The sequence below is a fragment of the Peromyscus leucopus genome, chromosome 5 (genome assembly GCF_004664715.2).
Source record: "Peromyscus leucopus breed LL Stock chromosome 5, UCI_PerLeu_2.1, whole genome shotgun sequence".
Classification (NCBI taxonomy): Eukaryota; Metazoa; Chordata; class Mammalia; order Rodentia; family Cricetidae; genus Peromyscus; species Peromyscus leucopus.
In genome coordinates, this window is record NC_051067.1 from 85,837,766 (window position 1) to 85,862,412 (window position 24,647).

Consider the following 24,647-nt stretch of genomic DNA (forward strand, 5'->3'; position numbering starts at 1 on the left):
AGTGCTCAAACTATTTCAGATTTTGGATTTTGGGTTTTCAGATCAGGGCCACTCTGCCTAGGTCTGCGGTCTTAGGCGGGTGCAGCCTACAGTCTCGCCACGCTCAAATCTGCCTTCCCAGTTGGCGACAGTCTCATGTCCTGACTTCTGGCTCCACCTCAAATCGGTATCAGCCCTTTGGACAAGATAATCCATGTAGACCCTAGCGTGCGTTTCCTATGCTTTTCTCCATGGCCAACACACCAGGATGGAGGGGTTTGTATGGTTTGACAAGAGGAGATTTGGCCATGCGAGATCTCCCTGCATCTAGTTACTGTTCGGTGGCAGTGACTGTGTGGCTTTCCCTGAGGGTCAAGTCATGTGAGGCCAATTCATTAAAAACATTTTATTACATTTTGTTCATTTGTGATGTGGGGAGGGGGTGTATGTACAAGCTGCAGCCTGTGTGTGGAGGTCAGAGGAGGAGTTTCAGGAGTCAATTCCCAGGGCTTGATTTCAGGCATGATGACAAGGGCCTTACCCTCTGAGCCATCCCGCCAGTCCTCGGTTCATTTTTAAAAGGTTATTATATTTATTTTGTGTGCATATGTGGGTGTGCATGTCATGATGCTTCTGTGGAAGTCCGAGCAGCTCACAGCTCACAGTTATCAGTTCTTGCCTCGTGGTGTAGATCCCAGGGAGCCATGTCCCATCTCACTGGCCCTCAATTCATTAACAAACCCCTTTAGAATAATTTTAGACTATGTTGCAAAAAAGTTGCAGGGTATGCCGGGCGGGTGGTGGTGCATGCCTTTAATCCCAGCACTTGGGAGGCAGAGCCAGGTGGATCTCTGTGAGTTCGAGGCCAGCCTGGACTACCAAGTGGGCTCCAGGAAAGGCGCAAAGCTACACAGAGAAACCCTGTCTCGAAAAACAAAAACAAAAAAAAGTTGCAGACTGCAGAGAGTCAGCGTCTCTTGTTACATAGTGTTTATCACATAGTGTTTGTTACATAGTGTTTGTTATATAGTGGTTTTGTTACATAGTGTTTGTCACAGTGAGGAAACCACCTGTGACAGACAGCTGTTGACTGGAGTTTTATGGCTCTTTCCACTGAGACAGAACTCTGCACCCCCAGTGCGGTCTAAGGTTGCTTCTCAGTCTCCCCTCTCCCTGGAAGCTTGCGGTTCTTTCTCTGTTTTCCATGTCCTCCTTGGTTTGGAGGGCCCCTAGGCAGGTTTTTGCTGGTTGAATTTGGCTGTTTTTCTCCAGGTCTGGACTTGGGGAAAGCATCCACCAGCCCAACTACCTCATGGTGTTGCTTTAGCGTGGCATGTTGTCATGCTTACATCGCCTTTGACCACCTGACCACGGCTGTCTGTCACACTTCCTCACTGTGAGGATACTTTGTCATTTAAACAGCTCTTTTATTCTAGAGACTGCTGGCATATATAAAATTAGAGAGAATGAAGGAACTTAGGTACTCCCCTCTCTCCCAGGAGTGACAGGCTCCTAACCTACCCCCTCCCCATACACCACAGCCCACAGCTGAGCACAGTGGCACCTGCCTGCCATCCCAACACTCAGGACTGAGGCAGGAGTATTGGGAACGTAAGGCCAGACTGGGCCGCACAGCTGGCTCCAGACCAGTTAATTACACAATGACACCCTGTCCCAAAACAAAACAACAAAAATTCTCATGCACATACGTGTGTGCATACATGCACAAATACATGCATACATGCTCAATGATTTTGAAATAGTTTCCAGACACTTTATAGTTTTATTTGTAAATTTCTTGGTATGAAAAGCTATAAATACTCTTATATTTATTTATTTACTTACTTAAGTTTTTTTAAGACAAAGTCTTACTGTGCAGCTCTAGCTGGCCTGAAACTCACTTTGTAGACCCGAATGGCCTTGAAATCACTCTCAGGTGCTAGGATTAAAGGAGCGCCCCATCATGCCCCACACCCTTATTTTTAATGTAACCACAAAAATATTATCAAACAAACCTCAAATATTAATAATAATGCCCTGCAATCATCAAATACATCATTCAGTACTCAGTGGCCTGCCTGGGGTGTTTTTGCAGTGTTTGCCTTTCAATGCCTTTGCACCTTGGCCATCGGTAGCAGGATGCTGAAAACCCATTTAGGTTTGTACAGACAGGCTAAACCAGGCATTCCTGTGGTGTCACAGCAATGCTTCCCAAAGCGTGTCAGCATTGTGTACCTGTTAAGCACCTACTGAATACCAGGCCATGGGTTACATAGGGCGAGGAGCTGCAGACCTTGCCCGTGCTTCATAAGAAAGACAGGCGGGGGCGGGGCTACGGAGAATAAGCAGTATCTCAGGGTTCCCTCCCCCAGCATCAACTGGCTGACCTGGGACTCCCTTAGAGGTCAGGAAAGGTGATCAGTCCCCCTGCGGCAGGCCCACCTCCTGCTCTGCCTATTGGTGGACCTGTGATAAGTTGGAATGGGCCATGTGTCTATTGCTTTAAAAATGTGTGTAGACCCAGAGGCTGTGGACTAGGGATGTGGGGAAGCCCCACATGGGGAGGTGCTGTACAAAGAGCTCCTTCAGTGAAGGCCCCACTCAGACACTGCCCTGGGTCCTGGCCAGACCAGGCCAGAAAGAGCTAGTCTGAGCCTGAAGCCGGGCTCCATTGGAGGTACTCAGCTTCAGACCACAGGCTGCTCCTGCCCCTCCACTCCTCACCCACATCAGTGCTGTCCTACCCTCTCCTCCCAGCCAACCAATGAGGACAGCGGGATTGAGGCCAGAAGCCTTCAGGCACAAAGGGAAAGGGACAGAGGAGAGAGTGTAGGGGTGGGTGGAGGGGTGAAGGCACACAAAAGGGGGACACAAAAGGGCTCTGGGGACAGCAAGTGACTCTGGACCTGGTGGAGGGACCTGGGATTCTCCACATATTCAGGACACACAGTGGCCCAAGGATAGGTGCTTGGACTGTGCCTGTGTCTGCTGGATGTCTCACGTTAACGGTACCCTTGGTGCGGTGATTGGTGGGTTTGGATGGGCCGCAGAAACCCACATCTCTCCAGTGGGATGACAACTCACAGGTTCCACCTGCTTCGTCACTGCTGTGGTGGAGGTAGTTGATGACCCCTCCACTCACAATTCTGCTAGTCCGTGGAGTTTGTGGAGAGAGTCTCCTAGACCAGGAGTCCCTTGGAAATCCAAAATGCCCAGCAGCTTGTTAAAGCCACACAGAACAATTTCATTTGCTCCATCTAATGTTTCTAAGATGTGTCCGACCTGACCCAGTCTTGAGAAGGGAGGCTGTCAGCAACACATGTCATCTCATCTCCTGAGGGTTCCGGCTGTAAAGCTGTGCGGCCCGCTTTCAAGAAGGTTCCCCCACCTCATTCAAACCCTTTGCTTCACAGCTTGTCCTGCAAGACCCTGAGTGATGAGAGCCTGAAGACCCTGCTAGAGTGCCTGCCCAAGCTGCCCCAGCTCAGCCTGCTGCAGTAAGTCCGGATTTCCAGTCCTTCTGTCCAGCTGACCACGGCCCCCAGGCTCTGTGTGACAGGGCTGTCCTTCTTATTCCCTCCCCCTCCCCTCTTTCCCACCACTCCATCTATTCACCCCTCACATCTGAGACCCAGATCATCCAGCGTCACCCTGGTTCTTTGTCTCCCGGGGATCTCAGTTTTGTGTTCTGACAATGGGGTTCACATCCCAGATCTTGCTCTAGGTTGGGACTCAAATAGGCCATGTGCTCAGAAGCTCATGAAGCATGGGAGGGGTGTGGCCAAGAGTCCGTCATGCATCTGCTGCCTATGGGAAGGTCACCTACCCCTACAAAGGGCCCAAGCAGATGTAGGCCATGTATATGTCACATGCCATGTTTCTAAAGGTCACCCTCTAACTCTGTCAAAGGGAGGAATTTAAGCCGCATCAGTCAAAGTATTTAAAACTCAGTTTTCTAATTTCAGTGCAGACTGGTTAGAATTTAAAAAGGATTTACTTTAAATATGCTTCTAGCAGAGGGGGTTGGGGAGAAACATCCACAGCTGAGATGGGAAAAAAATACAACAGGAAATTAAATCATAGCATTAATAGCGGCACCAAGAGCACCGAGGCTGAGCTGTGGACACGTCCAAGACTGCTTACATTGCCTCTGGGCCCCGGCTTCTCTTCTGATCCTGTGGGTCGTGGGGAGGGAGACATGCAGATGTGAGATGGTCAGAGACGGGATGATTAGTCACACAGCATCGGCCCCGATTCTGCCTTTGGGCCCTTGTTTCATTTGACTCACCCTCACTGCTGTTGACTAGGCACTGTCTGGGGAGCTATGGGCATGGGAAATTAAAGCAAATGACTAGGCCCTTGCCTTCTTGGTGTTTGCCAAGCAAGGAGCACAGTGACATCAAATGATGCAGCCGGGTGGCATCAGACAGAACCCGAGCCCTGGGGAGGCTGAGGCAAGAGGATCTCAAGTTCTTGGTTAGCCTGGCCACAGGGTGAAATCCTGCCTCAGACAGAGACAGAGAGATGGGGGGGGGGGGGTTAAACCAAACAATGTGTGGATGTAATCAATGACAAGGTGCTTTTCTCTAGGTGGTAAGGGGTTGGAGCCAACACAGATCATGGTAGGGGTCTTAGTTAGGGTTTCTGTTGCTGTGAAGAGACACCATGACAACGGCAACTCATAAAGAAAACATTTAATTGGGGTGTCGTGCTTACAGTTTCAGAGGTTCGGTCCATTATCATCACAATGGGGAGCATGGCAGAATGCAAGCAGTAATAGCTGAGAGCTCTCATCTTGCAGGCAACAGGAAGTCAACTGAGACACTGGACAGTATCCTGAGCATAGGAAACCTCAAAGCCTGCCCCCACAGTGACACACGTCCTCCAACAAAGCCACACCCCCTAAAAGTGCCACTCTCTGTGAAGTTATGGGGATCAATTACATTCACACATCACAGTGGGCATAATCAGGACAGCTACAACCAAGACGACAGGGAACTACATTCCAGAAGGGAACAGCATGTTTGCAGCCTGGAAGCACCAACTAGCTTGTGGAACAGCCTGGATCCACATGAGATAAGAGCCACAGGCTGACAGGAAGAAGCCAGGAGACAAGATGGAGGGAGAAGTCAGGGCTGGTCACAGGACCTGAGAGCCAGAGAGAGGGTTTGGGTTTTCACTCCCAGGAATTTGAAAGACAGATGAGTGGTTTGAGTTTTTCAAAGCTAAGGATGGCTGCTGAGTAGAAAGAGATTCAGGGACAGCAGCAACAGGTAGAGAGGGGGCTGTGCCCCATGCAGGATGCACCCGCATCCAGGTCTCTGAGCTCCAAGTTTGCAGCATGTGGTAATTTTGTCCCTGGGTTGTCACTGGAATGCCTGGCTCTCCTCACTTCTTGCTGCTTGTGATCTGTGTAGAAAGAAGACAGGTGACCAAGCTGACGAGTGAGACCAGCCATATTGGCGAGTTCTGGCTTTAATGGAGAGACTCTGCCTCAAAGAATACTGTGGGAGAGAGAAATCAAAGATTTGTGATAGCAATCTTAGTGTTCACACACACACACACACACACACACACACACCTGCACCCCCACACAAGAACATGCACACACCTGAGAACATGCCTATGCACAGGCATGAACACCACACAGAGAAAAGAAGAAATAAATGTAAGGGGTTAGAAATGGCTCTGTGGCTAAGAGAACTTCTTGTTCTTGCAAAGAACCAAGTTTGGTGGGTGGCACATGAGAAGGCTAACAACCACCTATGACTCCAGCTCCAGAGGATCTGATGTCTTCTTCTGCACACTTTGGGTACCCTGTCTCCTCCGTACACACAGGTGACATACACCCACACAGACACACACTCAGAGACATATAAACACAAATAAATCTTTAAAAGAAAATGTAAACCATAGCAACAATCTTGCATGCCAGGCAGGGTGCCTGCTGGAGAGGAAAGAATACCACAATTAGTCTCATTTGCCCCACAAGGAGCCTGAGACTCAGAGGCTTACTCAAGGTCACACCGCTAGCAAAGAGAACTGGAACTCAAACCCTTGGCAGCCTGCTCCCACCCCTGCCCCTTCCCCGGCCCCCAATGAGTCCCTGTTGTCTTCTGCATTACCTTACTGAGCTGGCAGCCGAGATAGACTCCTCTTCCTGTCCCTCCAGCAGAGCTGCTTCTTGACCAGTAGCCTGCTTGGCCCCGCCCCTTTCTTTCTCAGGCTGAACAACACCGTCCTGTCTTCAAGAAGCCCCTTCCTGCTAGCTGACGTCTTCAACCTGTGCCCACGGGTTCAGAAGGTCAATCTCAGGTGGGCATCATGCTGGGAGCCCTGGGGCTAGTCTTGGAGGGTGAACCTGGTGTTTGGAGGGTGTGGGTGAGCAGAAGTACCCTAGCCAAAGCCTGGGGGCACCCTGAGGCCATGGCCAAGGGTGACTGAGTGTTTACTGACACCACAGGTCCCTCTGCCATGCTGACCTGCACTTTGGCTCCAAGGAGGAGCAAGAGGGTGTGTGCTTTGGGTAAGTCCCCTGAACCGTCCTGGACATCCGTGGGGATTAGACCTAAGTCCTGGGGCCAGGGGAGAGTGCAGGATGCCTCCTGCCAAGTGTGAGCTAGTTCCTCCAGCAGGGAGAATCAAAGGCCCAGAGAGGGCTGGGCTGGGTCCAGAGGCCAACGGAGAGCCTGTGTCCAAATAGGCTGGATCTGCAGAAAGGGCCTCACCACCTGCCCACCATTCCCGCTACCCGACCCAGTGGCACCAGGGCCTGGGGCCTTGGGCAAGCTGCTGACCCTTTAACTCTTGGCTTCCTCGGACACAGTAGGGAGATGTGGAACTGCAGAACATCTGCAAAGCTGCACAGACCAACGTGTAAGGCACCAGGCACATCCAGACACCAGTGGCCCTGCCCTGCTGACCCTGCCGTACTGAAGGGCAGGAGGACAGCCTTTGAAGGCAGGGGCAGCTGAATGCCGCTCGCTCTCTGTGAGACCCTGGATCGATCCCTTTGCGTTGCCACCTTCTCTGCCGTGAAATGACAATCAGTGACTAACTGGCACTTGCTGGGCACCGAAGTGCAGTCATAAAGTGGGAAGAAGGGGCGGGCTCTGAGCTCTGGCTGCTGACTGCTTCAAACCCAGAGGCAGACACGGCCTTTCTGCAAAGGGCTAGATAGTAAATAATGAGGTCACACGTGATGGCACATGCCTGTAATCCCAGCACTCAGGAGACGGAGGCAGGAAGATCATGAGTTCAAGGCCCCCTGGGCTACATAGAAAATACATATCTTAAAAAGAGAAATTTTTTGCTGAGCAGTGGTGGTGCACTCGGGAGGCAGAGCCAGGTGGATCTCTATGAGTTCAAGGCTAGCCTGGTCTATAGAGCGAGATCCAAGACAGGCGCCAAAACTACACAGAGAAACCCTGTCTCGAAAAACAAAACAAAACAAAAAAAAGATTTTTAAAAAAAAAATTAAGGATAGTAACAATTATTTTTAAAAATTAGCTAGCAATTTTATCAACTCTCTGACTTAAGAGCTTGTTTTTTGTTTGTGTATGTGTTTAAAGATTGCTGGATGACCATGGCCCTTTCATTTAACTATGGAATTTCACTGCAGGCATTTTAAAACAGACAGGCCAACTGTCACTTTACATCCCAGCCTCTGCAAAAACAGATGTCACCCTTATTCTCCCTCCTCAGTCTGAGTTTCCTCATTGGAGGGAGAGAGTCCAGTTGCTAAAATGATTTGGAGGTCTTGACCTTGAGTTGGGATCTCCTGACCTTGGTCTGGAGTTTCTGATCTGTAGATTTAGTGGGGGACTCAAGATTCACATTCCGAGTTCCCGGGTGATTCTGATATGACTGGTTAGGGACCACATGGAGAAGCGCCCTTCCCAGAAGGAGCACATAGGCACCCAAAGGGGCCTGCAGGGGGCAGGAGCTATGGGTACCGGTTGTTTTCAAAGGGTTCCAGCTTTGGGAAGGACCCCTGGAGCTCAGAGGCCAAACGCAGAAGAAGCTGATCCGGAAGTGTTCCGAGGATCTGAATGTTTTGTCTCTTTCTTGTCCCCAACTGGACACGCAGGTTTCCAGGATGCAGCCTCGGCCAGGAGCACATGGAGCCACTGTGCAGTGCTCTGAGCAGGTGCACAGTCCTCAGCCAGCTTGAGTAAGTTGGGAGGAGGAGGTGGAGTGGAGCACATCTGGATGGAGCACATCTGGATGGGGCACATCTGGATGGGGCTGGTGCAGGAACATGAGAGTCCTTAAGAGCAGACACCCTCGTGTGCCCACCCCACTTCAGAACTCGGGACCAGCTGTTGGGGGATGGGCAGGACTCCGGGTTTTCTCTCTGTGTCTCCCCAAGTCTGTTTCCTCTTCTACGCTACTCCCACCGAGGCCAAGTTAGTTCCTTTTCTCATCACTGTGTGACAAGTACCTAACTGAAGTAACTTAAGGAAAGAAGGGGTTTATTTTGGCTTATGGGCTATTTGGTTGATTGGCTTGTGTTTTAAGACAAAGTCCAATGTAGCCCAGATTGGCCTCAAACTTGCTATGTAGCTAAGGATGGTGGTGAACTTTGGATCCACCTGTCACCACCTCCAGGGTGCTAGGGCTACAGGTGGGCACTACCCCACCTAGCCTCAGCTCCTGGCTTGAGTGAGATACATTCCACCATGATGGAGGAGGCACAGTGGTGTGGTGGGAGCGTGAGGAAGCTTCTGTCCTCAGTTAAGCCTCTCTGGAAATGCCATCACAGACATGCCCAGGAGTGTGACTCCCAGGTGATTCCAAATCCAGTCAGGTCGGCAATGAAGATTAACCATCACATCCTGTAACCTGGGCAGCTCTTCAGAGGAGGTGCCAAGACCCCCTCAGCCATGTGTGGCCCAGTGCATCCAAGCTTGCAGTAGATGCTGGAGGGCAGGGTGGCTAATGAGAGGAGCATTGTTTTGCCCGGCTGGTGGTAAAAGAGACCAAATTGCTAGGCTGAAGAAGAACCTGGAGCCAGCCAGGGTGGGGACATGTGAAGTGACGTGCCTGTGGCTTGTGTTGAGTGTCCAAACAGGACAGCCACCATCCCCCAGCAGGAAAACAACAGCAGTGAATGCCTACGAGGGCCTCCATATTGTAAACGCTTCATGGGCTTTCGTTACCCTCTCAGAAGCCTAGGTACTATGACTGTCCTGTTCATAGATAGGAAACTCAGAGCACAGAGTTCAAGAGCCTGCCAGCATCCCACAGCTACTCCAGCATGTACAGTTGACAGTCTAACCTAGAACCATTGGGAAATAAAGAAGTCTTGTAAAAATAAATAAATAATAACTACATAGTTTAAATTTCTCTTATATACAATTTCTCAGATACAAAATTTCAGCACTTTGGAGCTAAGACAGGAGGATTTCAAGTTCCAAGTGAGCCTGGCTGGACTCCATAGCAAGTTCAAGGAGTCACATAATGAGACCCTATCTCAACTAAAACAAACAAATTTCAGTGAAAGTGTTGGCCAGAGGAGAACTGTGGCTGATGTGAATATGTGGGTTTTGGGGGGTTTTGTTTGTTTGTTTGTTTTGTTTGTTTTTGTTTTTTGAGACAGGGTTTCTCTGTGTAGCTTTGGTGCCTGTCCTGGATCTCGTTCATGCAGACCAGGGTGGCCTTGAACTCACAGAGATCCACCTGGCTCTGCCTCCCGAGTGCTGGGATTAAAGGCATGCGCCACCACCGTCTGGCAGGAAGCATGTGTTCTAAAAAAAAAAAAAAAAAAAAAAAAAAAAGAATGTGGATCTGGAGAGATGGCTCAGCAGTTAAGAGCAATGACTGCTTTTTCCAGAGAACCTGGGTTCAATTCCCAGCACCCATATGGCAGCTCACAACTATCTGTAACTCCTCCAGCACCCTCACACAAACATACGTATAGGCAAGATGCCAATAAAATAAAAATGAACAATTTTTTAAAAAGAAGGAAGACTGTTTCATGGTAGAGGAAAACTTGTCTTGTTTTAAAAGTCATTTTATAACTGAAGGTACAGCTCAGTGCGAGAGTACTTGTCTAGTGTGTACAAAGCCAGACTCAAACTCAAGTACCACAAAAATCAAATGCAGGTCATTACATTAATTGGCTTTGTGAAACAAAGCAATTTTAAAAATCCATCAATTCCCCTTGTGCGCGCGAGTGTGTGTGTGTGTGTGTGTGTGTGTGTGTGTGTACACGTGTGCGTGCATGCTCGTGCACATATACTCTCTCATCTCACACACGTGGATACCCACAGAGGCCGGAAGAAAGGAGGTGTTCATCTCCTGGAGATGGAGTTATGGGTGGTTGAGCCATCCTATGTGGGTGCTAGGAACCAAACCCTGGTCCTCTGCAAAAGTAACAAGTACTCTTAACTGCTGGACCGTCTCTCTGGTCTCTACAAAGCAATTTTTAAAGGAAAATTCTCCAGAAAATTCCAGATAAACAAGTGTCAGAGATATGGGACTGGAAAGGGATTTAGGCTCAATGGTTGTTAAGAGCACTTGCTGCTCTTGCAGAGAACCTGGATTGTGTTACCAGAACCCACATGGCAGCTGACAGTTGGCTGGGAATCTGGCCTCTCTAGAGACACCAGGCACACATGTCATAGGCATACATACATGTAAGCAAACACCCCCACACAGTAAATAAAAATTAAATAAAGTAATCTTTTTTTTTTTTAAGTGTCAGAAATGTAGATAGGAAATCAGATGTTCAGGACACCACGGTTATGTTTCTAAAGTTGTAGCTGAGACCAGGATGCTATCAGGAGAGGGAGTAGGGATGGTATTCAGGTAGTTTCTGGTGATGTCGGATTCCTAAATCACAGGAGGAACTCCACTAGGTGATTGCAACCTCCAATCAGTTGTCCCTTCCTCTGCTCATTCTTGCTGGGAAATTGTGGATTCTAGCTGGCAGCAGCCGGGAGGGGGGGTGTGGTGGGGAGAGACTCATCAGTTTTTTTCTAACTCCCAAAAGCCTGCTAGAGGAAGCTGAGCCCTGTGGGTGCCACAGATAATGGAGGGAATGATGAGGACTCAGTGAACACAGGTTTACTGTGGTGCCGGTGAGGGGACCCGTGGGGATTGTAGGTGTAATGCTCAGCAGCTGTGACAGCCAACTTAGTGGCTACGGGGACCATGAGGAGAAGGCAGAGCTAGAGCTTGGATCACTAATACTCTTCCTTGCTTCTTGTAGCCTCACAGGCAACCTGCTGAACGACAGTGGGCTCAGGTGCCTTCTGGAATGCCTGCCGCAGCTACCCATCTCTGGATGGCTTGAGTAAGTGAGCCTCGAGACAGCCAGGGGGACCCCCGTCAACAAGAGCCCAACTGGGTCTCCTCGGAGAACACCTCAAGGGAACTGGAGAAGAAGAGCCAGTGATGGGAAGGGGTGGCTCTTACCTGGACCTGCCTCTGATGGCCTCCGCTCTCATCCCCACCAAGGGCAGATCCTGTGTCAGACACTCAAGATAAGTTAGGGCTTGTGGTAGAGTAGACCTCCCCCTCCATCATGTACCCCGGCAGCAAGCTAGCCTGAGACGGAGGCAAGGCCATGCCTACCAAGTGAGGTGGGGCTGCAGCAGCCAGCTCCTGGTTATCCCACTCCATCTGTGGGGCACAGGTTTGGAAAAGGACCTGCGGCAAGGGAGAGTTCTCAGGAAGTCATCCACTCTCTCCGTCTCCTCATACAGCCTGTTGCTAGGCAACTGAATTTGGTACTCTGGGAGTCTCTGGCCCTGCTAGGGATGGGGTGCCTGATCAGGCTTCTCAGTGTCCCACGCCACAGGAACAGCAGGCTCAGTAGGGGCAGCTCTCGGGGACTCAGGACCAGGTGCCTTTCCTGCGCAGGGTAGTGTCCCTTCCGGGTCTCTCTCTCTCTCTCTCTCTCTCTCTCTCTCTCTCTCTCTCTCTCTCTCTCTCTCTCTCTCTCGATGTCAACATCTGGAGAATGGGTGCTTGGACACCTAAATGGGAGGGGGAGACAAGGGGCAAGGACCCTGTTGAGCTTTGCTTCTCTTCTAGCCTCGGTCACAACAGTATCTCTCAGGAAGGGGTCCTGTGCCTGCTGGAGACCCTGCCTTCCTGCCCTCGTGTCTGTGAGATCTCTGTGAGGTAAGCTGCTCACCACTGACTGACGGTGGGGGGACAAGACCCCCACACTGCAGCTTTATGTTGTGTGGTTTTGAGCCTGTCCCTGACGGGGTGCCGACAGGGTGGAGAAGGCCAGGTGTACAGAACTTGTTCCTCGTAGAATGTGTGACCAAGACCTGCCCTGTTCCCCGCGCTGTCTCTTCTGCATCCACTCGGTGACCTGGGTTCCCAGAGCACCAGCTGATGCCTCCCTGCCCTCTTTCCTCACAGTCTGGGCTCCGAACAGAGCTTCCGGATACGCATGTCCAAAGAGGAAGAAGCCTGGGCAACGCTGAGGTAATCCTAGGTGGGGTGTTGAGCAGGACGAAGACAGGGATTCTGATCTGTGAGGAACCCATGGCTTCCTCAACTGGGTTCTCTCCTAAGATTCTGACTTTCTGACTTTCAACCCAGGTTTGGTCTCCTGATGAGCACGGATGTCCCCATTCCATCCCCAACATCACATAAACTACATTATACCCTATTATATAATACAGAAAGTACACACATGTACTAGATACACAAAATGCACATACCCTACACATACTATCTCACATATCACACAGACTATACACACAAAATATACGCTACATACATATACACTCTCATACAATGCACGTGCGAGCGCGCGCGCACACACACACACACACACACACACACACACACACACACACACACAGCCTTTGCTTTCTCTCCATCTACCAGCACGTCCTGCCTGATGAGGCCTTCCTGTACTGCTCACGACAGGCCTGAGTCTGGCATTCTCTTCTCCCGCTGTTTCTCAGAGAAAATTCTCCTAACCTCTTAAGGCCCGCTTACATGGCAGCCCCTCCTGGAGGCCCCTTGAGGCACCAGTGGCCTGATATCAAAGTGAATGTTTTTGGGGTCCTGCAGTCCCTTTTCAGGGACAACAGACTTAGCTTACCTGCAGTCGGTGGAGGGCAGGGCCACAGCCAATGCCCAGGCTCACCCTCCACACAGGGAGCCTGAACTACCCCGCTAGTCACAGAGTCAGGCCGACCCTGCCAAAGCCAGCTTTTCCTCCCCAGAAATAACCCAGCAGCTGTGTGCTGGGGTCAATCAGCGGCTGCCTGTAATGTACCATGAGATCTAAATGAGCTGTGTAGCAGGCAGGCACCCTGTGCCTGGAGGCTGGCGCTGTGCGCCTACAGTCAAGCTCCACAAGTGACTGACTCAGCTCCTAAGGCAGCACCTGTCAGTTTGCATAGGCCCCAGCCCAGGCCTGTGTCCTCTGGGGAGCCGGGGGTGTGTGTGTGTGTTGGGGGGGGGATGGGACAGCAGCTGGAGCCTCAGGTCTGCCCTGCCTTCCCCCCTCAGGCTCTGTGAGTGCAGCTTCAGCCCAGAACACGTCTCCAGACTGGCTTCCAGCCTGAGCCAGGCTCAACAGCTGTCAGAGCTCTTGTGAGTGACAAGCCCAGCCTGTGGGGACACAATAGGAGGGACACCCTGCCTGCCTGAGCCATACCAATAACTGATCTCCGTCCCCAGGCTGACCAGGTGCCACTTGGACCTGCCACAGCTGATCCACCTCCTGAATCTGGTGAATCGACCAGCAGGATTGCTGGGCCTCAGGTACCCTCCGTCACCGGGCAGGGGAGTGGGGAATCTGAGGAAGATGGGCCCCCACAGTCACAGCCTGGCCATTCCCTGTACTCAAGAGCCCATGTCTCCGCCCCAGAGCCATCCCGGGCACACAGGGAAACGGTCCCTGAGGGGAGGGAGGCTGTGCTTTGGGGTTTAAAAATAAATAAATCATGCTTTTTGTGTATAGTTCAGTTGATAGAGTGCTTGTCAGCATATAAGCCCTGGATTTCATCTCAAACACCACAAAGGAAGTAATTAAAATCAATTAAAAATAATTGAAGAAAGCTCTGAAGGACACCTAATGGAACATAAAATAAATATGCTTATATGTTCACAATAATGTGAAAGCATTCGGAGAAAGAACACACTAAAAAGGAGAGAGAATCATCTTCAAAAACCCACATTCCATTTCCTGGGTCTGATAATTGCTCATTTTCCTCCATATTTACTTCACATTTGTTTGGCTAAAAGTATTTTAAAGTAAAACACAGATCTCAAAAAAATACCTCTTCTAAACATCTCACTGTGAATCTCTTTAAAAGTAAGGGTCAGGGGCTGGGAGGCGGCTCGGTCAGTGAATTGCTTGCCTTGCCGCACAAAGACCCGAGTTCAAACCCAGAACTGAAATCCCATGAAAGAAAAGAGAGGTGCAATCCCAACATTGAGGAGATGGAGATGGGAGGACCCTGGGGCTCCTTGGCCAGCCAGCCAGCCTACTGGGTCAGCTTCAGACCAGTGAGACGCTGCCTCTAAAAACAAGATGGATGGTCCTAAGGATCAGCATCCAAGGTTGCCCTCTGGTCTCCAAATGCCGGTATGCACATGTGCACATGCACTCACCCTCACACACAAATAGGCACACACTGGGACATAAACACACATGTGTTAGTTAGTTTTCCTGTTTCTGTGATAAGGCAACTTTGAAGAAAGAATTTATTTTGGCTCATGGTTCCAGAGGAATAAGAGCTCATCTTGAGCCAGGTGGTGGTGGCACACACCTTTAATTCCAGCGCTCAGAAGGCAGAGGCAGGTGGATCTCTGTAAGTTCAAGGCCAGCCTGGTCAACAGAATGAGTTCTAGGACAGCCACAGCTACACAGAGAAATCCTGTCTGAAAAACAAAACAAAACAAAAAAGAAGAGTTCATCATGTCAGGGACACATAGCAACAAGCTGCAGATGTGGTAGTTCCAGGAAGCTAAGATATCACATCTTGAACCACAAGCACAAAGCAGAGGACAAGAACTTTGACCTCTCCAAGCCCACCTCCAGGGACACCCTCTAACAAGGTCATACCTCCTAAACCTTCCCAAACAGTGACAGCCGGAGACTAAGAGTTCAAATGCCTGAGCCTATGGGAGACGCTTCTCATTCAAGCCACCACACCGAGGACATAAACACACACATACAAGTAAACAAGGACTGTAGTCTACCAGGACACCTAAGGAGTCCAGTGGCAATCCTTAGGGCCATGCATTATCTGGCTTAATGTGAAATTCTCACATGGTCCTTACATGGAACAGCTGACTGTGGGGTCCAAGTCCACACAGGCTCCTGGACACTCCTGGTCCATGGCTCTGGGCTGCGACTACACATCACAGTCAGGGCTCTGCTTGTCCACTTCCTTATGTGCCCTGGGGCCAACCACCAGCTTTTCTAAACTGGTAGTTATGTCAAAAGACTTCATGAGCTGAGCTAACAAAGCTGCACCCCAAAACCTGTCTTCATGGGCAGCACTGAACCTCACTGACTATAGCCCAAAGAAAGGCACATAAGAGCTGATTATTCTCTTTATCTTTTTTTTAAGATTTAAGAAATCACATTTCTTAAAATTATAGTAAAATATAGCCATGAGTCTGTAATTCCTGGATCAGAAGATCAAGGACAGCTTTGACTGCCTTGAGTGTTTGAAGCCAGTCTGGTCTACATAAAACCCTGTCGATAGATAGATAGATAGATAGATAGATAGATAGATAGATAGATAGATAGATAGATAGATATAAAAAGTGAAATACCAAAAAAAAGTAAAAGTAAAAAAGAAATTAGCCACCATAACACAGGCAGACAGCTCAGTAGTATTAAAGACTCTCGACCTGATGTGCAGTCTCCATCCTGCAAAACTGAAGTTCTATCTCCAGTGAACAGTTCCTCATGTTCCACTTACCCCAGCCTCTGGCAAGAACAGTCCGTGAACCGGACTCCTCCAGTTGCTTCTTGTCGGTAGAATCCTGCTGTATCTACCCTTTTGTGACTGCCTCGTTTCCCCAGGCGTGTCTTCCAGGTTCTCCCATGTTGTTGGGTGTGAGAACTTCCTTTTTAGGCTGAGTAGTAGCCCAGTCTATGGGTCTTCCACAGTTTACTCCTTCATCTGCTGATGGACACTTGGGGCGCTTCCGCCTTCCAGCCAAGTGCTGTGATGTGGGTGCACAAATATGACCTTGTGTCCCTGCGTTCAGTTCTTTTCTAGATCACCCAAATAACACCTTAAAATTAAACTTTCCAAGTCCAAAAGTAACATTTTAAAAATTGGCAGAAAATCCAGACTAGCATAAAGGAAAACAATGTTTAAAAAAAATAATGCAACTGAAATGTAAAACAGGAATTTTTGTTTGTTTTTGGTTTTTGGGTTGTTTTTTGTTTGTTTGTTTTGTTTTTTGTATTTTTTTTATTTTTATTTATTTATTTTTATTTTTATTTTTTTTGGTTTTTCGAGACAGGGTTTCTCTGTGTAGTTTTGGTGCCTGTCATGGATCTCACTCTGTAGACCAGGCTGGCCTCAAACTCACAGAGATCCGCCTGCCTCTGCTTCCCAAGTGCTGGGATCAAAGGCGTGCGCCGCCGCCGCCGCCGCGCCGCCGCCGCCGCCGCCGCCGCCGCCACCACCACCACCAGCGGCAGGAATGTTTTAAATAACTCTTTTCCATACTGCTAAATTCATTTGTGCATTTTGTACAAAGTTTAGAAAATTATCCTGGCAGTGGTGGTGCACACCTTTAGTCCCAGCACTCAGGAGGTGGAGGCTAGCAGATCTCTGAGTTCAAAGCCAGCCTGGTCTATAAAGTGAGTTCTCTCTGAGTTCAAAGCCAGCCTGGTCTACAAAGTGAGTTCCAGGACAGCCAGGACTACACAAAGAAACCCTGTCTTGAAAAAACAAACAAACAAACAACAAAGTTTAGAAAAACATGGAAAACCAAAATCAAGGGCTGGAGAGATTCCTCAGTGGTCAAGAGCTCTGGCTGCTCTTCCATGGGACCAGGGTTCAATTCCCAGCACCCATATGGCAGCTCACAACTATCTATAATTCCAGTTCAGGGAACTCAATGCCCTCACACAGACATTCATGTAAGCAAAACACAAATGCACATAAAATTAAAATAAATAAATCATTTGAAAAGAAAAAAACCAAAATCGAAATAAAATAGCTCATGAAAATTCTGCCATCTAACCAAATGCCAAGGGTAGTCCACACATTTCCCTTGTATCCAACTCCACTTCTTTCTCTTTATATGTATTTTCCTTCTTTTAAATACAAAATTGGAATTGTAGTTTAGGTATGTTTAGGTTTCGTTACCTTACCCACATAACAAATTGTGTTAAATCTGAAAAATATTATTTCAAAAAAACATTCTTGGGCTGGGGAGATGGCTTGCAAACTTGAGGGCCTGCGTTCAGATCTCCAGACCTGTGTAAGGCTGGTGGTAGTGTGCATCTGCAATCCCTGCAACCCCTTCCTAAGGAAGAGGGGAGCTGCAGACAGGAGCTGAATGCTCTGCTCAGCTGGCCTGGCGTATGGAGTGGGGAACACCAAAGAGGTCCTGTGTCACACAATGTCGAAGATGAGGCTTGTCACCTGAGGTTGTCTGCTGACCTCCACACACCCCGATATGTGCTGTGGCATGCTCACGACACAAGAACACACACACACACACACACAGAAGCTCATAAACAAATATTTTTGAGCCGGGCCCAGGGACGAGCCCCTATAATCCTAGCACGTGGGAAGCTGAAACAGGGAGATTGCTTCAGGTTTGAGACCAACGTGATTTCCATAGAAAGACCATGTCTCAAAAGGAAAAATATTATTAATTTAAAAAGAATTCTTAAATTAATCTCCCTTTTAATGTAGATGACATTAGCAGAGCAGAACAGTAGAAGCGTGCAGGGCCCATAACACATGCGACTAAATGCATAAATTTATTTTATGTTTTATTAGCATATATTAATTATTATAACAATAGGTTTCATTATGGCATGTTCATACATGTTTATAATGTTTATATTATATTCATACCCCCATTATCTGGGGGTTTTGTTTTGCTTAGTTTTCTGAGAGTTTTTTTATGTATCCCAGGATAACCTTTAACTCCTGATCCTCCTGCCTCTACCACCTGAGTGGTGAGATTACAGATATTCACCACTAAGCCCGGTTTTTGTGGTGCTAGGGACGGAACCCAAGGCCTTGTGCACTCTAAGCAGATACTCTACCAACTTAGAACATCCTCAGTCCCGACTTTATAATTTAAAAATCACACACACACACACACACACACACACACACACACACACGCACGCACGCACCCACGCACGCACGCACGCACGCGCACACACACATGCACGCACGCACATGCACACTCCTCCAGGCTCCTCATGGCACTACCCCCCCATCCCCCAGGTATTCCCCAGGTTTAGATTGATGCTCACCCCACGGGTCCTTGTCTGTGTCCCTTCCATGACAGGTTGGAAGAACCCTGGGTGGGCCATGTCAGCTTACCAGCTGTGATGGAAGTCTGTGCCCAGGCCTCAGGACGTCTCACTGAGTTAAGGTGAGTCCCGAGAAGAGCCCCTGGGAATTCACCTTCCTATGACCATTGCAACCTTCCCTTGCCCTCAGTCCTCTAGACACTGGTGTCTTGTCCTGTAGAACAAGAGCTTTGTCACTGGCAAAGACTCGTGGGCATGTCTGAAGAGCTACACACATTTGTATAATATATACATATTTGTATGGTACATACATATGGCTGTACATACTTGTGCAGTAGGCAGGCCACAATGGCAGAAGAAGGAAACTCAGGGTTCAAGGTCAGGCAGGCATGGCTGGGAATCCATACTGGTTACCCAGAAGTGGCCCTGGGGTGCAGTAACATGTCCTATAGATAACAGTGGTGGGAGAGGTTGGGAGCAAGGTTTTGGTTGGATCGTGTGTGGTAACAGATTTCACCACGGTGCCAGCTGCTCTCGGCATCGTCTCCCATTTTCCAAGTGTTCTTGCCTTTGTTTGAGGCTGGAGGGTCCATTGCACCACGAGCCGAGTCAGAGCGCAGGCAGACGCAGGCCTGCTCAAGCTGCCAAGACAGGCTGCCGTGTGTCTCACCCGACCCTTGTCTCTCCCTCAGCCTCTCTGAGACCCAGCAGCAGTTGAGGCTCCAGCTGGAATTTCGTCACCAAGAAGACAAATCTGAGGCCATGGCAAACAGGTGGGACCCAGCAGCAGGAGCCTCAAGGGAGTGGCTGGTGGCAAGGAGCAGGAGGTGTCCCTGCTTGGAATCAGTGTTTCTCATGCCCCTGCTCGGCATCTTTTGATGTTCGGTCTTTCCACGTTCTGGGAGGTCTGCTCCTTCACTCTCCATCCCTACTCCAACCCAACAACCCCACTTACCCGCATCAACTCAGTTTCTCAGACGCCACCTTGTCCTCTCTGACCTCAGTCCCTTTGCATGGGCTCTCCTTTCTATCCAGAATGACCTTTCCTTGCCTACTTTCTTCCTCCCTTATCTGGTTACACTTTCTCATACTTCACATCTCAGCTTAAATGCCCCATCTCAACCGTGACCCCTGACAGCCAAGACTTGGCCAAGTCCTCCCACTTTCCACCCTTGGAGATGCCTGGATTTATGACCTCTCCATCCAAATGTCATATTTTTGGAAATTAAAGTGCCACCTCTTTTGAGTGGACACAGCTCTGCATGCATCCATTCTGGGGACGAGAGCATGTCTGGATCTCAGCCCCAAGTTACCTACTTGTCCTCATGCCCACCCTCATGTAGTTCACGATCTGCCTGGGCATGCCAGCTGCCCACCTGGCCATCCTTCCCAGGGGTGATCATAGCTGGATAGTAACCTCGGACTTTCTTTCATCAATGTGTATTTACCCTATGCCATGAGCGTGAAGGCAGGGATGGGACCCCATCGTGAGCCAGGAGCTCCGAAACTGCAGCTGCCCTCTCTGCTTCCAGGTTGGCTCACTGTGACCTGGGGACCGACCACAGTCTTCTTATGACACAGATGATGGAGACGTGTGCCAGACTGCAACAGCTCAGGTTGGCACTGCCACCACTTGTGGCGGCTTCAGGTTCACTGGTTACTCCAATGTCTTCTCTAGGCCATATTCTCAGTTCCCTGGGGTTGCGACTCAGACTTGGGCCAAGGGCCAGAGACTCAGGGTTGTCCAGGAAAGCCCTTAGAGGGTCCCTCAAAGTGTTGGACCCTCAAAGTGTGTCCAACCTACAGTCTTGTGGAATATTGTTGGCCCTTTTCAGCTTGTCTCAGGTTAACTTCAGTGATGATGACGACACCAGGTCCAGGCTGCTGCAGAACCTCCTGCTGTCTAGCTGTGAGCTCAAGAGCTTCCGGTATGTGGACTTGTACTTGCATTGAGCGCCCCCCTCCGCGCACCCCGCCCCCCGCCTGCCCACCCCACCTGATCCTAGGTTCCTGGCCCAGAGGATGCTGGTCCCACCCTGTGCTCAGACCCCTGGGTCCTGGACACGATACTAGGGCTATGAGGTCCTAAATGTGACCTTAGGGACACAGCCATACCCCAAAAAATGTACTCCCTTCTCCATACTCTGTTTTGTTCTGTTTCCTTCTGGAATAATTGCAAATAGAAGGTTGCAAAGCACTTGGAAGGCTGAGGCAGCCTGGAAATCTTGTCTCCAAAAGAAAGTTGTAGAGTTGGGAATTTACCCTAAATCTGTTAATATTTCCACGTTGTTCACTTACCTCCTTCTCCCCCTCTTTCTCCTCCTCCTTTTATCCTCTTTTTTTTTAACCATTAGAGGGGGTTCAGGGACTCTCCCAAGAATGAGAGCGTCGTTTGCTATAATCTAGTGAAAGTATGAACTTCAGGAATTTAAACACTGAATACCAGCTACTATCTTCTTTCTAAAAAGTGTGTGTGTGTGTGTGTGTGTGTGTGTGTGTGTGTGTGTGTGTGTGTGTGTGTGATCCCTCCCACTGCCTATGTCTTTCTAGACACTGTCTTTGACATCTACAGGCAGGCATCTCTTTAAGTCTGTGTCTTAGCTTTAGAGCCTGCACTGATCACAGGAACATCACCTCTCCACCTTTCATCGGAGGCAAACAATGGATGTGCCCTTTTACTGCAGACACTCACTGTGTTACCTGGTAAAGGTGGTGTCTGCCATGTTCCTTCACTTGCAAAATTACTGTTTCTCTTTGGGATTGACACACGTCTTGTGGAAAGATCACTTCAGACTGTCAATATCCACTTCTCCAGACTTTCGTCCACAGATTTCAGCCTCCACTGGTAAATCTGGCCTGAGTCAACTGTCAGAATGAAGACTGCAGAATGAAGCTTTGGTCTGGCTGGGCTGGCTTTGATTTTGAGACAGGGTCTCAATATGTAACCCAGGCTAGCCCCAAACTCTCCATCCTCCTTTCCCAGCCTCAGATTGCTAGGATTACTAGAATAGGGCCCCATGCCCAGCTCAAACGGAGTGTTTTGATGTTCAATGCAACTGATTACATCAAGAGACTCTCAGCTGGTGAGATGGGTCAGTGGGTAAAGGCCAAGCCTGAGGACCTGAGTTCAATCCCCAGGAGCCACATGGAGGAAGGGAAGAACTCCCCAAAACTGTCCTCTCATTTCCATGTTCACACACCATGGCATGTGCATGCATACACACAGACACACCCACACACTAAATAAATAAAACAAAATCATAGTTTTGAAATAATAGAGAAACTTGGTATTCCTCCCTTGGAGCCTCCCCACTCTCAGGAGTTTTCCTTACTGTTTTATAAATAAATACATAGAATAACATGAAAACATTTTAAGTGGAGGAAATTTTTAAAACAAGTAAAAAAAAAACAAAAAACACCTCATGAACTTGAGCTCAGTTCTGTGGTTTACGCCTTTAATCCCAGCACTCAGGAAGCAGAGGCAGGTGGATCTTTGTGAGTTCGAGGCCACCCTGGTCTACAGAGTGAGTTTAGGACATCCATTGAGAGACCCTGTCTCAGAAAAGCAAAAACCAACAAAGCCTCTTTGGAGCTATCAGACTTGGACCCCAGAAGGTGCAGAGCTGTACAGTGTCAGCTGGGTATTCCCATGGCAACCAACTGTGGCTAAGGGGGACTAGAGGACCGCCCGGCTACTGCCTCCAGGACATCCTGACTTGATTAGTCCAGGGCAGAGTGGTTTATGGAGGACAGGTGTCCCCTACCCACTGTCCCCAAGAGCCACTCCCAGCCTCTGTCATCAGTTGCAGACCTCGGGAGGCCTGGGCTCTGACCGACCTGCCTCTCTTTGTCCCCAACAGGCTGACCTCCAGCTGTGTCAGCACAGAGAGCCTCACCCACCTGGCATCTGGTCTGGGGCACTGCCAGCATCTGGAAGAGCTGGAGTAAGTTGGGATGGCAGGACTGAGAGGACAGTTCTGCCTCTGGCAGGGTGACAGAGGCTCTTCCACCTGTCTCTGCTCTCCCCGACCAAGCCTAGCAGTCCCCGGGCTGAACACTGTGTTCCTGGTCTTGCCTTTACCCTGGACCCATGGGGCTAGATTTTTCTCCCTCCCTGGGTTGGGACCGCACATCTGTCAGAACTGGGACTTGAATCTGCCTCTGCCTCAGCTGGTGATGAGTGCCAGGGCACAGAAAGCCGAGAGGGACAGCAGAGTCCTTGTATGTTTGCATGTCCCTCAGCCTCTCTGGAGCCTTCACCCGGCATCCTCCTTATCTGATCCAGCTGGGACTGCCACCCCTCCTGCGGGGACCCTAGAGCTTGGCCCTTGGGGGCAGGAGTGCCCCTGGGGTAGAGGCTTGACAGAAAACCTAGCCTATTATCTGCAAACCCAATCAGCCTCCCCAGGGCCAAGGGGCAAGGAACAGGTAGAACAGTGTCTCTCCAAGGCCTGGGTACAGTGCCTGTCCAGGGCACTTGACTGAATGGAACCTTCTGCTCGGTCACTACAGCTTCTCTAACAACCATCTCTGTGAGGAGAACATCGAGCTGCTGATGGGAGCCCTTCAGGGGACCTGCAGGCTAAAGAAGCTACAGTAAGTGGGGGGGGGGCTGAGGAGGGGGGGAGGGGAGGGGGAGGGAAGAGTGCTGGGAGAGGAGCAAACCGGGAGTACATGGGGGGAGTGGGGGAGGAGGTCAGCTGGGAGGGGAGTGAATGGGAGTTCACGGGGAGGAGAAGGCGTGGGGTCCATGCAGAGGAGTATCTGAAACATGCTTGGGACTCACGCCCCGCCTCCCCTCTGAATGTACCTGGGAGTCTCTGGATGACTTCCTTCCGCCTTTTGCTTCCCTGCCCAGCTGAGTGTCATCAGGATGTTTGGTCTCTGGAAACAAAATCCCCAAACCAAAGCAGCCAAGGCAGGAGTTGGCCGGCTTCCTTTTTTTTTTTTTCAAGAAAACTACAAGGCAGCTAGCTGGAGGCATGGCTGGATCCACTGGCCAGTTACTTGCTGGTCTGTGTTGTCCCGCGCAGCACCCTCCACATCTCTCTTTTCTCTTAGTGGGAAAGGAGCACATTTCTCCCCGTGCTCAGTTGGAGATGTACTGAGTGAGCTCAGGTCACATGCCTGCCCCTAAATTCTCAGTTGACTCATTGGCTAAATAAGATCTAAGGCCTGCCCCGTCCTCTGGACTTAGAAAGAGTGGTAACTTAGATGCTGTTACAGAAGAGAGGACGCAAAACTCTCGGCAGGACCCCTTCCTGTGCCTCTGGCATCAGCATGGTCCTTCCCTTCCCTCCTCCCTCCCTTCCTCCCTCCCTCCCTCCCTCCTTCTCCCCAACCCTCCCTCTCTCCCTCCCTCCTTCCCCTCCAACATTGTGTGTGCGCGCGTGTGCGCACACATGCGCACGTTCATATGCCACGGTGAAGGTTCAGAGGTCGGAGAACAACTTTACAGAGTAGCTCTTTCTTTCCACCATGGAATTCAAGGACCCAGCTCAGGCCCCAGGCTTGGCAGCACTCACCTTTACCTACTGAGCCATCTTGCCGGCCACAGCAACTCTCTACTTTTATCTCCCTAGTCATGTGCAATCATTAAATTCATAGAGATGCCAGAAACAGCCCCCCCCCCCAAAGCCCCATCCCACATAGACCCGGCTTAGGCAGTATCTTGTGAGCACATTTAACTTCATTTTCTGCTTTGAATCTGTTTTTCTGATGACCCAAAATACACCCTGGTTATAAAAAGCTCCATAATTTCAAAAATATGTAACAAAGAGGGTGAAATCCCCTGGAGATGAGCTCCTTCAGAAAACTTCCCAGAACAGTCAGTCTGTGAACTGTTTTTCCAGACTTTTCTCCACATATGTGCTGCACATAGTTGAAAAACAACCCCCTGTCTTTCATCTCACGCTATGACACACCGCTAGTCTGTCCTTCCTAGCTCACCCAGGGGAAAATGATGAGGATGGGAGACACTAGGAAACCCTGGACCGTTAGGAAACCAAGCCCCGCCACCACGAACCTCCGTCTTTCCATGGAGCTATTGCTCGGGCTTTTCCCAGGTCCTCTCTAATTGCTCAGCCTTCCGGAATCTTCCAGAAGCTTTATCTGAGGAGTTAAAGACCCAATAAGGTTAAAGGTTAAAGGTCACCCATTGGATCACTCATCTGTGTGGCCCTGAAGCCTTGGCCAGGGCTAGGGGTTTGGTGGT

At 49.7% G+C, this 24,647-nt stretch overlaps 1 protein-coding gene across 7 annotated transcripts in view; it reads left to right on the forward strand.

The window, feature by feature from the left end:
- Positions 1–24,647, forward strand: part of Nlrc5 (NLR family CARD domain containing 5) — an 83,408-nt gene that overhangs the window by 50,093 nt on the left and 8,668 nt on the right. For all 7 annotated transcript variants that reach the window (XM_037206097.1, XM_037206095.1, XM_037206096.1 and 4 more), the window contains 15 exons: positions 3,393–3,476; positions 6,205–6,294; positions 6,443–6,505; positions 8,069–8,152; positions 11,195–11,278; positions 12,022–12,111; positions 12,361–12,426; positions 13,468–13,551; positions 13,639–13,722; positions 18,469–18,555; positions 19,126–19,206; positions 19,966–20,049; positions 20,269–20,361; positions 22,294–22,377; positions 22,946–23,029. In XM_037206097.1, coding sequence (XP_037061992.1) covers positions 3,393–3,476; positions 6,205–6,294; positions 6,443–6,505; positions 8,069–8,152; positions 11,195–11,278; positions 12,022–12,111; positions 12,361–12,426; positions 13,468–13,551; positions 13,639–13,722; positions 18,469–18,555; positions 19,126–19,206; positions 19,966–20,049; positions 20,269–20,361; positions 22,294–22,377; positions 22,946–23,029 — 1,242 coding nt within the window. The remainder of the gene's footprint in view (positions 1–3,392; positions 3,477–6,204; positions 6,295–6,442; positions 6,506–8,068; positions 8,153–11,194; positions 11,279–12,021; positions 12,112–12,360; positions 12,427–13,467; positions 13,552–13,638; positions 13,723–18,468; positions 18,556–19,125; positions 19,207–19,965; positions 20,050–20,268; positions 20,362–22,293; positions 22,378–22,945; positions 23,030–24,647) is intronic.